The following is a 12,551-nucleotide window of genomic DNA, read 5'->3' as shown; positions in this document are numbered from 1 at the left end:
GCTATGAGTAGTCAGAATGTGGTAATTAGTGCATTCAAGAAAAGCTTGAGCTCAGACATGTAAGGTGCCTAGTGCTCGTTGATGGCTCTCCCTATCCATCTGACTCATTTCCATCAGTCTCTTTGATACCCAGGGAAGTTTAGGGAGGGGGTGGAGTGCAGGTACGGTTTGCACTTGTTCCTCTACCTGAGACACTCTGCACTTCCTTCAGGTCTCTCTTCAAATGTGACCTCAGAGAGACCCCCCCCCAATTGTACCACAACAGCCACCTGTCCACCCCACCCCAGTCACCCTCCGTAGTGTGCTTATGACCTGATGCAGTTCACATTTATTAGTTTAGCTCTGTTCTTCTCCCCCTATTCCTGTGAGCTTCACGAGAGCAGGGATTCTGTCTCCGTTCTCTGCTGCACCCACAGGACCTCCTAGCACAGTGCTCGTTGAGCATTTGGTGAATGAATGGGCTCTGTGTTCCCCGGGGCGGACATGCCTACCAAGGGTTGGTGCCTTGCACAGAGTGCCCTCTCTCCATCTCTCTTGAGGTGTGCTGACAATGTGCTGCTCATGTGCAGGTAGGTGGTAGTGAGGACTCTGAGAAGGTCTGGGCGGGCTGGAGGGATACCAGGCACATACCGAGTGCTCCGGATTGTTCTTTGTGACTCAGAATGAGACACCTACAGGGAAGGCCAGGGATGGATTGGAGTTGGCTGAGTCCAGGCAGAATGGTGGAAGAGGACAAAGGGGGCCTCTAATTTTTTAAAAAAGATTTTTATTTATTTATTTGACAGAGATCACAAGCAGGCAGAGAGGCAGGCAGAGAGAGAGGGGGAAGCAGGCTCCCCGCTGAGCAGAGAGCCCGATGTGGGGCTCCATCCCAGGACCCTGAGATCATGACCTGAGCTGAAGGCAGAGGCTTAACCCACTGAGCCACCCAGGCGCCCCCTCCTCCAACGTTTTGTTTTTTTTTTTTAAGATTTTATTTATTTATTAGAGAGAGGGAGAGCATAAGGGGGAGGGGCGGAGGGAGAAGCAGTCCTTCCGCTGAGCAGGGAGCCCGACTGCTGCCCTTGATCCCAGGAACCCTGGGATCTTTTTTTTTTTTTTGTCTGAGAGAGAGAGTAAGAGAATAAGCAGGGGGAAGGAGGAGCAGGCTCTGCTGAGCAAGGAGCCTGATGCAGGACTTGATCCTAGGGTGTTTGCCCTGTGTCTGGCTTTGTCCTTGGGCCTTTACCTCTCTGTACTCCTTTGGCCCTCATACTCATCATTCTTCCTGCTTTATAAACAAGGACATTAGGCCCAGAAAGTGGAAAGCACTTGCCCCAGTCCACACAGCGTGGGGGCCTGGCTAGAGCCGGCGCTCGTGTTGATGCCCCGTGATGGTGCAGGGCCACACACTCCTGGTGGTAGTCTGTGGGGAGGAGGTAGCCTCTTCTCCCCTTACTGAGTAGCGGAGAGGGAGTCCCAGTTGAGAGCCGGAGGGAGCTGGCAGTGCTAGGTGTTGGTTAGAAGTTTATTCTTGGGCAGATGTGCTGTAGCGACTTGTCCATCAGCGGCATCGTGGCGGCTTGGTGGCCCCCTGGGTGTTTGTGTTGCTCTGGTTCCCTGTTCCCTCTTGCTGTATCCTTGTTGCTACACCAGGGGCATGAGGTGTCACAAGGGCAGCGGTCATGAGCTCTGGTTTGGGGGATGCTGGTCAGGCTTGGTCACACTCATTGGTGGGGAACATGCCTCTAAATAATTGTATTTTATTTTATTTTTAAAGATTTTATTTATTTGTTTGACAGAGAGAAATAGAGAGAGAGAGAATGAGCACAAGCAGGGGGAGTGGCAGGCAGAGGGAAAGGGAGGAGACTGACATGGGATTTGATCCCAGGGTCCTGGGATCATGACCTGAGCTGAAGGCAGATCCTTAACCAACTGAGCCACCAGGCACCTAGATGATTGCATTTAGTAGGAGACTCTTTAACACCTGTCCCAAGCATCCCCCTAACCCCCACCTCCAGCTATAAATGCTGACCTAGCTTCCCTCCCAGGGAGCCCACCAGACCCTGCTTGGGCTACGTCCTAGGTGCAGAATTATAACCCAGCCCAGCTGGGAAATGATAGAAAACAGGGCTTGTTTTGGGTGACAGAAATCCAGAACTGGGAGGTGTTCCCACTTGGCACCAAGTTGATGGTCCCAGTTTCTCCCGCTACTCCCATCCTGGAGCTTAGCTGCTCTGACAGGGAGACAACAAAGAAAGGGTCCAGCTTTTCCCAGCTGATGAGGGGAAGGAAGCTTTCTGACTGCTGTTTTTTTTTTTTTTTTAAGATTTTTATTTATTTGACAGAGAGAGATCACAAGTAGGCAGAGAGGCAGGCAGAGAGAGGGGAAGGGAAACAGGCTCCCCGCCGAGCAGAGAGCCCCACGCGGGGCTCGATCCCAGGACCCCGGGATCATGACCCGAGCCGAAGGCAGAGGCTCAACCCACTGAGCCACCCAGGCGCCCCCTGACTGCTGTTTTTAATCTCTGGAAATTCAACAAACTTCCATCATCTTGTGCCTTGGGGGAGGGGAGGACTCAAAGGGCCTGACAGTGAGAGAAGGGTCTTTATTTTAATCTCACTGGGTGATCAGTTCTGGGTGCGCATGTCTTGTTTTCCCTACCTTTTCAGACTTCCGCTTTGGGGGCCAGTTTTGGTGGGAGATGGGGTTGGGTCACAGGAGACAGCACTGACATCTGGGAGTTTCCTCAGTCAGGGTCAGGTAGTCAGTGCCTTATCTCCTGGTTGATTCCAGAGTCCAGTGAGAGGGGGTGAAGGAGTGAGCCTAGAGCCCCGCAGGCGTCCTTCACACTACCCCCGCACATGTCTCAATTGCACACTTGGAGGTTAACACTCCACTTAGCTAGGAAACGAACACCCCCCTTTCACCTTTGAAAGATGGGCTACTGGTTCTTGTCATGACCTCAAAAAGGGAGAAGCAAGCATCCTTACTGTGATATCTTAGCAAACTCATTATTCTTGTTCTAAACTTTGCAGAGAATACTGCAGCTGTTTCTCAGTTGGGGAAGACTAATGGGGTCTTTACTTACAAACCTGACACTTTGGGGGGTAGATTATGCACACTGGGGGGGGTGCGTCTTCACCTGACCCGGAACAGCAGGCCTCCTGTTTGTTGCCGGCCTTCCTGTGCATGCTGGGGAGAAGGTGATTTTCCCGTCCTGAGGCAGGCACAGAGGGTGCGGGAAGCAGGACTTCCTTAACGGCTGTGCCATGTTCTGGCTGCTCACTTCCGGGGCTGTGGTCACCCCATACCTCTCTGACATGTTGGGGCTTGTCAGCCTCCTAGTTTGGTCTGTGTCCACAGCCTTGGGCCATATATTTAAAGGGAAGGAAGCTGAGGCCTTGGGGAGATGTGTGGCTGCACTGAGCCTGTGATTCTGCAGGAGGGCTTCTCGTTGGCAGATGGGGGGGCACCCTCCCACTACCTCCCGTGGCCCTCAGAAGCACAGCACACACACAGCATTCCTCATGCTCTTGCCTCCTTCCTCGTCTCTGCAGCTCACGGAGTTGGTGCTTGTTGGATGAGCGTGTCCATGCTCTGGGACTGGCCTCTGCCCCCAGCATGGCCCTGGCTGTTTGGGTGGGCAGGAATCAACAGCACAGGTCAGGGCCATGGAGCCATGGCTCCTCTCCCCGTCTGCCCAGCTGTAGCCCCAGCTCTGGCTCAGCAATGCCGCCTCAGCAGTGCCTATTGGGTGTCCTCTTGGTGGGGGAAGGAGGGCAGGGAGTGGCTCTGGGGGTGGGGTGGGGTGGGGGTCCAGAGGGGCTGGCTCTGTTCGGAGACTTTCTGCTTGCACAGGGGGACAGGCTCTGCCTGTGTTTCTTCCAGGCTGAGTTGGCTTCTCGGGTGCTTGTCCAAGTTCACCATCCTTCAGGGCCAGCTCCAGGCTGCTTCCTCCATGAAGCCTTCTGTGACTGCCCTTCCACCTTCAGAGCCTGGCAGCAGCGTTGGGTGTAGGGATCAAGATTGAAGACTTTGGGCTAAACTGGGCTTCTATCTTGTCCATACTCCTATCGGCTCTATCCAGACCTTACGCAAGTTTCTTAATTATCCTAACCCTTAGTTTTCCCCTCCGTAAAATGGACCTAATGACAGCCTCAGGGTTGTTTTAGGAATTCACTGGGACAGTGCATGCCAAGTGCTTAGCACAACTTGATACTTAATAGTGCTCAGTGTCTATTAGCTGCTGTTACTATTATTATTATTATTATTATTATTATTATTATTATTAGTTGAGTAATGTATAGTCTGGCAGTGTGTTATCCTAACCTGTTTGACCTTGTCACTCTAGTACAGCTATCAATTTCAGTAACCAGAGGATTGAGAACGGCAGGGTGGGAAGGTCTGGTTTGACTACAGTGGCGGCAGCTAGCACATAGAGCACTCGTGCCAGGTGCTGTTTCAGGCCCTTTCCACGTGAACTCTGTAGATTCCTCTATTAGGTAAGTACTCTTACTAACCCATTTGACAGATGGGCACGTGGTGGCAAGGGGGAGCCGAGTGACTAACCCAAAGGCACACAGCCATGTGGCAGAGTTGGGAGTTTAGCCCAGGCAGGCTGGCACCCATGTGGGACTTCTAGTCATTATTGCCTTCCTTGACAGCCAAGTGACCCAGGCTCAGAGAGGAGAAGAGACTTATGCAGAGTTTCACAGCAACTGGGTAGCCTGCTGAGCTCCTGGCTTGTCTTCTTTCCCAGGCCTGGTCCGAGGGCCTTGCAGGGCTCAGGCTTATGGCAGGAACCTGATGGGCACATGTGAGTACGAGAACTCGGAAGCCCTCGGTCATCTGTGCCCTGGCTGGGGATCCTCAGGTGTGAACGAGGAGAGGGTGCCAGGGCCAGGCTGCCTGCCTTCCCAGTGCACTCGCAGCCTGCTTTCATCCTCTTCTTCATAGATGCTTGTGGGGGAGATGCAGGTGCTCCCAGCGATCTGGCGCTGTCTCGGGTCCGTTCGGCAGGCCAGCCTCTCCTCACCCTCCCGGAGCACAGGGAGGACTCTGCGTGCTGGCTCCAGGCTGGATCAAGTCCCTTCGATGCTTCTGGTTTTCATGGGGAGGAAATATGAGTCACGGGGCCTGTATAAGCTCCAGGTGAACGGAGGGGTGTATTAGGTGACAAGCTAAGTTTGTCTCTCTTGGGCCCCATGGGCTGCGGACTGGGCCATTCCGTTATCGCTCTGGTGATTTTACTGAAAGTTCTTTTGAAGTGGTCTCCGTGACCCAGTGGGGCTGAGTCACAGAGTAAACACAGCAGGGGCTGGACTCTTGGGAAGGATGCAGACAATGCGTGGGTCCCAGGGTTTGCCGGCTCTGTTTCAGGGCCTCTGTCATAGCTCGCACTGGCTTCCGACCTGATGACTCTGGGGAGCCTTGGCGCTCTGCTGCCCTGCATTTATTCTGTCTGTGGACCCCATGCCCTGGGGGCTTGTTAGAAATGCAGAGTCTCAGGTCCCCCCATCTGCCCACATCAGAACCTGCCCTTTGCTTGGGTCCCCGGGTAGTCCCAATGGCAGTAGAGGCCTTCCCTGTGTCTCTCTCTGTTTACCCGTCCATGAAAAATCTAGGCTCATGCTCTGCTCTCCTTTCCTGGAAATGTTTCCAGGTCATCTGACTTCTTCATGAGTCTTCTGAGGATCTGTGCACAGGCTTGTCTGGGTTTGTGGGAGCATCCCGAGTGGCAGTGCCTGGCTGTCCTGTGGGGGCGTGGGGGAACATGGGGAGGGAGTGGGGTCAGTGCCAGGGGGGAGCCAGGCCAATTTCATAGCCCTTGTTAGTCTGGGCCTTTCTGCCAGGTGGAGTGTATGCCTTAGGTTTCAGAGCATGTGGGACGTGGGTGTCTTTGTGGAACTCCTGAGGAAATTTTGGGGGGCTGGGAAGTGTGCACCTGTGAGATGAGACTCCTATTGGCCTCCAGATTCAATTGTGAAACCTCAGAGGTAGATGACGCCTGACACCCGCCCTTCAAAAGCCACTGGCTTTGAAAGGACACCACGTGACTTTGGAGGAGTGTCTCTCCTCTTGCCTTTTCCCGACATCCTGACCACATAGGCTTTTTAAGACAACAATAGCAGCAGAGACAAAGCATGACCAAGACAACGTCGTCTTTGGGCCTTTTTTCCCCCTCTGAATGACGTCTAAGGCCCTGGGAACATTGTAAAAACTGGGCCCTGTCCAATTTGCATCACTCCCTGCCAGCCCCCAGCTCCTAGGAGCCCTGCCAGCCAACTCGGGGGCGGAGATGCCCAGAGATGCAGATAGAGATGTCACGTCACCCCAGGTCATGCCCCAGAACCTCGGCAGGAGGACTTCAGGGACAGGGAAGAACAGAATGTGTTGGTTGGCCCGTTGACTCCCCCAGCCAGGAAGGGAGATGGGCGGAGAGAGACAAGGATGTCTGCCAAGTGTAATTAACAGTGGAAACTGGCCATGGGGGAGGAAAGAGACGTCTTGATGAGGAGGGGTGCTTTACTGGAAGATTGGGCTCTTCTGATGCCCGTAGTCAGGAAGAGCGAGGCTTTCTGCAGGGAGCGTGGTGTCGCAAGCACGATTGCACCCAGCTCAGAGATCTGGGAGGTTTGAGTGGGAGAGTTTATTTGTGCCTCTTTTCTGAGTAGGCATCTTTCGAAAACAGTCCACCAACATACCAACTGGCTAGCCTTCCTTGTCCACATAAAGAAAAAAAATAAGAGACTGTCGATTGAGTTGAGAAAATCGGCATTGTGTTGACGTTTCTGTCCTTTGAAGATACCAACGGAGTGCCCGATTTCTACCTGACTTTGCTTCACCAATCCTTATGCAATACTTACTGCCCTTCATGGTATGAGAAGAGAGATGATTGGGGAAACTGGTGGTGCTCATTGTTTTGTTGAGACAAAAACGCAGAGATGTTGAATGGACAGCAGCATGAATCATGTGGGTGGAACCTGAAATACAAGAGGTATTTCATTGAACGTTGCTATTCATTTTCTGGTGGGATCAAGGAATTTCAGGGCTAAATGGAGTTTTCTGGTTCCTTCTCCCTTTGAGTGATGGGCAGAACCCTCCTGTGGCCTCCGGACCAGGCCAGGCCAGGCAGGGGGCCTCGGTGAAGTGAGGTGTGTGTCGAGGAGGTCCCGCGCTTCCCAGGTCTCTTGGGACCAAGCCAGGCCTGACAGTTGGGCGCCCCCAGCCGCGGCCTTCTCCAGCACCCCCTGCCATGTTCTGTCCTGCTGCCAGATGCCATTCGGCACAGATGGAGCCCTTTGACAGTCCTGTCTGAAAACAGAACATCTGTCTACTCCCTAAGTCTTCCTCTTCATCCATGTAAAACATCCACAGGTTATTCTTCTTCTTCTTTTTTTTTTTTTTAATAAAAAAAATTTTTTTAGAGCCTTTTAGATTCACAGCAAAATTGAGGGGAAAGCAGAAAGAATTCCCTCCCCCCTGACCCCCTGCCTCTACATGTGTGCAGCCTTGCCCACTGTCAGCACCGTGCCCCGGAGTGGTACATTTGTTATCGTTGATGAACCCGCACTGACACACCGTTGTTGCCCAGACTCTGTAGTTTACATTAGGTTTCACTTGTGGTGTTGCACATTCCAGGGGTTTGGACAAATATAGAACAGCATAACACCCACAGTTTTTTAAGAGAGTCTCAGAAAATTTGATAACGAGTCCACCAGTCATGCCGGCCACTGTCCTAGTTCTCACTGTTACCAAAGTCCCTTTTCCTTGTTTTTTTCTTTTTGCTCTGGGCTTTCATCTCTTTTTCTGGGTGGGTGGGGGGCACACCTCCCAGCTCCCCTGCATGCCAGTATACCAGGGTTACCCGTCTGTCTGCCCTACATCTCCTCCTCCCCCTCTGCTCTGGGTCTCTTGTCACCCTGATGGTTTCCTCCCTCCCTGTCCCCATGAGTCTCCTTCTTCCTCTCCCCCACTTCATCCCTTTACCGTCCTTTCGGAGGGTATGCAAGTATTAGGTAGCTAGTCAAGAGTTGAAGTGGGAGAGAAGCCTCAAATCTAGCCCCCACCTTTCTGGTTCTGGAGCCCTGGATCTCATTAGTTCTTGGCTGCTTTTCCTCCTCAGAGCCCTGAGGCTTGTTCAAAGGCTTTACTGCAAAAATCCCATCTCTAGCTCACCCGCTCTATGCTCTGCTCTGTGTGGTGCACACACCTCTTCCCTCCGTAGTTCTTTTGGTTCCAAGGACAAAACATTGCATTCCTGCCATTATCTTGTTTTCTTTGACCCACCATCTCAGTTCCCAAGATAGTCTTGGGTGGGTTCTCCCTTTTAACTTGGTGTCACCTCTAGTCACAGACAAAGCACACCATCCGGGGAAAGTGTAATCCTGAGGTGTCTTATAAGCCGTCTTATAAGGGTTGAACCCCTTCCTTGTATAGGCCAGGGAGCAGAATTCCAGAAAACAAGCAACTTGCTCAGTGTGACCCAGTTACTCATGTGGATGAGAGCTGGTTCGGAAATGGGGTTTCTTCACCCAGAGGCTGTACTGATGCGAGGCGGGTAACATCCTAGCTTAGAAAACCCTTGAATTCAAACTGAACTGAACTGTGGTGCGGTTGTGTGTCCAATACCGAGGTAACAACATTAAATGTTGGCCAACAAAGAGGCTTCTTGGCTTTGGTGACAGTGTAATTGCTCATAATTTTATGAGTAATTTTTAATAAGGGGGCAGTCGCTCACTAAATTAGGAAAGACTGAGCTTAAATATAGCCAGAACCCGAGAGCAGAACACTGGGGCAGAAAGAACAAATAGTTCGTAGATGTTTAACTTCTACCCTGTTCCTCCCTGCACGGAAGCCAGCATCGTACTGATAAAGATCTGCAGGAAATCCCCAGACCCTTTTTTAACCTGAGGCGTGTTGCTCCCTTGCTAAGCTTTTCCCCAGAAGTCTTAAGGAGAGGCAACGGACTGGCTTCGAGTTCTCGCTGTGCGTGGATAAGTTTCCAGGGCAGGAGGGTGGTGGAAAGGTGAGGTGCGAGGCCAGGCAGAAGTACCACGGACTAGACCCTGCTGACCACACCTACCTGGCCCCTTAGATCCAATTTCTAGTCCCTGACTTGGTGTTGGTTCTCAGTCTGGCGCTGACTGAAAAATCAGTTGGTCTGACAGTAGTTTGGAATTAGTAACAAATGGTCTGCCCTTCTGTCCCCAGGCTCCACCTACAGCGTCTTGTCCATCATGCCCTCAGACTCAGAAAGCAGCAGCTCTCTCAGCAGTGTGGGTGAGTACCCCTGGGCACCCCTCCTTCCTGGAGGGCACTGGGTGGGTCTGGGGCGAGAGGCTGGGTGTGAGCTGAGGTAGCCCTGAGTCTCCGGAGGGGGAAGTTGGCCTCACCTGTCGGATCATTCATGGGGCCATCTTCTGTTGATTCCATTCACACCTTCCCCGTCAGCAGCACATCCTTCTAACGGAGGAGGGCAGGGATCTGGTGCTGGCAGGTGCAGGGGGGAAGCTGTGTCTTACCATTCCTTCACTTTGTCAGGGTTTGGGATTTTTCAGTGAGTTTGTTGTCCCCCTCTCCCCAACCTAGTGCCTTATTACCACTGTCCATGAGAATGGCCCCTTTTGGGACTGTCTTTTATAAGCAGAACAGTCCCCTGGGCCATGTGTTGCCTTGGGGACAGGAGTAGCCCATCCATGTGTTTCCAGAAGCCCACAGCTGGTCCTGCTTTCCCTTCACTGAAAATGTCCCAGCAGGAAGGTTGTCCCAGTCTCCCAGCCTTCCCGCACATCTGGGACCCATTCCTGCATCATGTGCCCTCTGTTTAACACCCTCGTGTGGCTTCTCATGTCTGGATCGGACCCTGATGGATGGATACACCTTCGGTAGAGAGTGCTGGAGTGTCTGTAGTGGGAAGTGCCCCCGGAGGTCATCCAGTCCAATTATTATCTCCTGCGCATAGACAGATGGGAAAGTGGATGCTCTTGCGAAGGACTCCAGACCCCGTCAGGGGCAGACCTTTAATGTGTTAATTCGACGGGCACTTAGCCAGTACCTCTGCTGAGCTACAAGTGGGCTTGGAATGCGTAGGGACTAGGGCACACGTGGTCCCCGTGCCTGTGGATCTTGGGGTCCGCGGGGAAGGTGGTTTTGTGAGTAAAGGCAGTGAGCGAGCTCAGCCCAGTGAGGCCAGTGCCGGGAGGGAGGGAGCGCAGTGCCCTCTGGGATGCTGTAGCCAAGTGCCGACAAGGCGGAAGTGCGGCCTCTCGCGGCTCACATGGCATCGGGGCAGGGTCTGCCCCGGGCCTCGGTCCTTCCTCCTGCCGGCCGGTGTGTCATCCCAGTCTCTGCCCTTGTCTTCACGTGGTGTTCTCCCCTTGTGCGTGTCTGTCTGCAGATCTCCTCTTTTCAGAGGGACACCAGTCCTACTCCAGGCTGACCTCATCTTCACCTGATCATCGGCAGAGACTGTATCTCCAATAAGGTCACATTCACGTTTACTAGGGGGTCAGGATTTCAACAGTGAGGCCAGGCACAGGTCCCTCATCCCTGTGCAGGGTTCAGGGAGGACTCTTCTGGGACCATAGGTCAGAGCTTGAGTCTTTATCCTTTGTGCAGCCTGCTGTGGGTCCACCGGCCAAATGGTGGGGTTGTTGGAATTTCTAACATGGGGCCAGCCCCCAGGAAGCCCCTGGGGTGGGGCAGTCCGGATGGGTGGAACGGCGATGTGGACTTTTGGAAAATTGAAGCTGTTCAACCCTGAGTGCACCTCTCTTGCCTCCCTCATGCTCACTCTTGGGAACAAGGGGCAGTGATCTGACAGAGAGCTGACAAACTCATCTCGTCGACACTTTAGGGCTTAACATGGTACCTTTCTTAGGAACATTTGCATTAGTCTCTCCAAAGAGAGAGGTGTTACTTAAACCACACCAATTAATTGTGGAATTTCAAGCAGGAGTGTGAAGATATTTTTTATGCGGTTAGAGCTTCGCAGCTTCTGGAAGAAGCTTCATGTCAACCACCTGCTGGTTGGTTCCACACGTACCTGAAGCTGGTTCAGTCCTTGGGAAGGAGGGGTCAGCAGTGTCCCCAGATGCTGGTTGGCAAGCAGGCAGAAGGCAGTGCTGTGGACTTCCTGTTGGAGGCTGAGCCTTGGGTGTTGGTGCCCAGATCTTGAATGCTGAACGGTCTGGTTGCATCCCTTTGGGTCAGACCCTCTTCAGCTCACCAGAACCCAAGTCTTGCTTCTTTGGTTCTTTTTTTCTTTTTCCCCATAAAGGTCCATTCCAATCTTTTTTTTTTTTTTAAGATTATATTTATTTATTTGACAGAGAGAGACACAGCGAGAGAGGGAACATAAGCAGGGGGAGTGGGAGAGGGAGAAGCAGGCTTCCCGCTGAGCAGGGAGCCCGATGTGGGGCTCTATCCCAGGACCCTGGGATAATGACCTGAGCCAAAGGCAGATGCTTAACTGACTGAGCCACCCAGGCACCTAGCTTCTGTCGTTCCTATGCCAGCAGTTGACATCATCCTTGGGATGAGTAGCCCCATGGTTCTGCAGGCTGACTTCAATGTCCTTGTGGCTGTATCAGCCAGGAGACCTTTGGCTGTAGCAATAGGGAATACTTGCTCACCCTGCCTTAAACAACAAAGAAACGTGTGTTCTCACATAATAAGAAGCCACTGAGGGTGGGCTGAGCACCCCGGGATGGGGCTCTGGGAGCCCCTGTGTGTGTCTGGGTCAGGCTGATGGCAGGGTACCTGTAGCCGTAGCTCCAGCTGTCACGTCTAGACATGACAGTGTCTGGGACTGTAGGGTCCCTTGTAGGAGCCACTGGCCACAGGTGGCTATTTAAATTGAATGAAAATGAACTAAAATTAACGTTTCTAGTTTCCACAGTAACACTTGCTACATTTCAAGTGCTCTCTGGTCACCTGTGACTAGTGGCTGCCATACTGGACAGAGCAGATAAAAGAACATCTGTCATCACAAGGGTCCGGAGGATGAAGAGGGTCCTTTCGTGTCTCCTTATCAGCAAAGCAGCCTTCCCAGAAATTTCCCGGCAGGCTCTCCTCACACTGACTGCGCTGGATCACTCGTCTGTGCCCTAAGCAGTGGCTCGTGCGATGTGGTCCCTGGACCAGCAGCACTCAGGCCCTTGTTTGAGATGCCAGTTCCTGAGCTCTGCCCCATACCTGCTGCATCAGAAGCTCTGAGCATGGCGCCCGGCATCCACATTTAACAGGTCTCCCGGTCTGAGGTGGGCTGGCCTGACGTCTTCCCTAACCAGGGCACTGGAATGTCTGTGGCTGGCTTGGACCTGTCCCTTGGAATAGAATGAGCTATGGGGTTAGCCATGGGGACCGCTCCTCTGCCTCCTGGAGGATTCCTCCTGGCTCAGCCTCACCTGATGACAGGCGATGCTCTTCCCCTAGGCAGATGGAGACTGGCTGTTCTTGTTTGTTCATGGTCTCTCCACAAAGCTAAGGCAAGGCAGGAGCAATGTCTTATGATAAAAGCATCACCTCCGTGGGACACCTGGGTGGCTCATTCAGTTAAGCGTCT

The 12,551-nt window shown here is 52.8% G+C and overlaps 1 protein-coding gene across 2 annotated transcripts in view; it reads left to right on the top strand.

Annotated features, from left to right (window-relative positions):
* The window catches only part of LOC111145168 (discs large MAGUK scaffold protein 5), a 118,557-nt gene that overhangs the window by 41,617 nt on the left and 64,389 nt on the right, over positions 1–12,551 (top strand). For both annotated transcript variants that reach the window (XM_022499872.1, XM_022499871.1), the window contains exon 2: positions 9,197–9,265. In XM_022499872.1, coding sequence (XP_022355580.1) covers positions 9,197–9,265 — 69 coding nt within the window. The remainder of the gene's footprint in view (positions 1–9,196; positions 9,266–12,551) is intronic.

This window comes from Enhydra lutris, unplaced genomic scaffold, assembly GCF_002288905.1.
Source record: "Enhydra lutris kenyoni isolate GAN:26980312 unplaced genomic scaffold, ASM228890v2 scaffoldscaffold12, whole genome shotgun sequence".
NCBI classification, from domain to species: Eukaryota; Metazoa; Chordata; class Mammalia; order Carnivora; family Mustelidae; genus Enhydra; species Enhydra lutris.
This window is presented reverse-complemented; position numbering and strand designations above follow the sequence as displayed.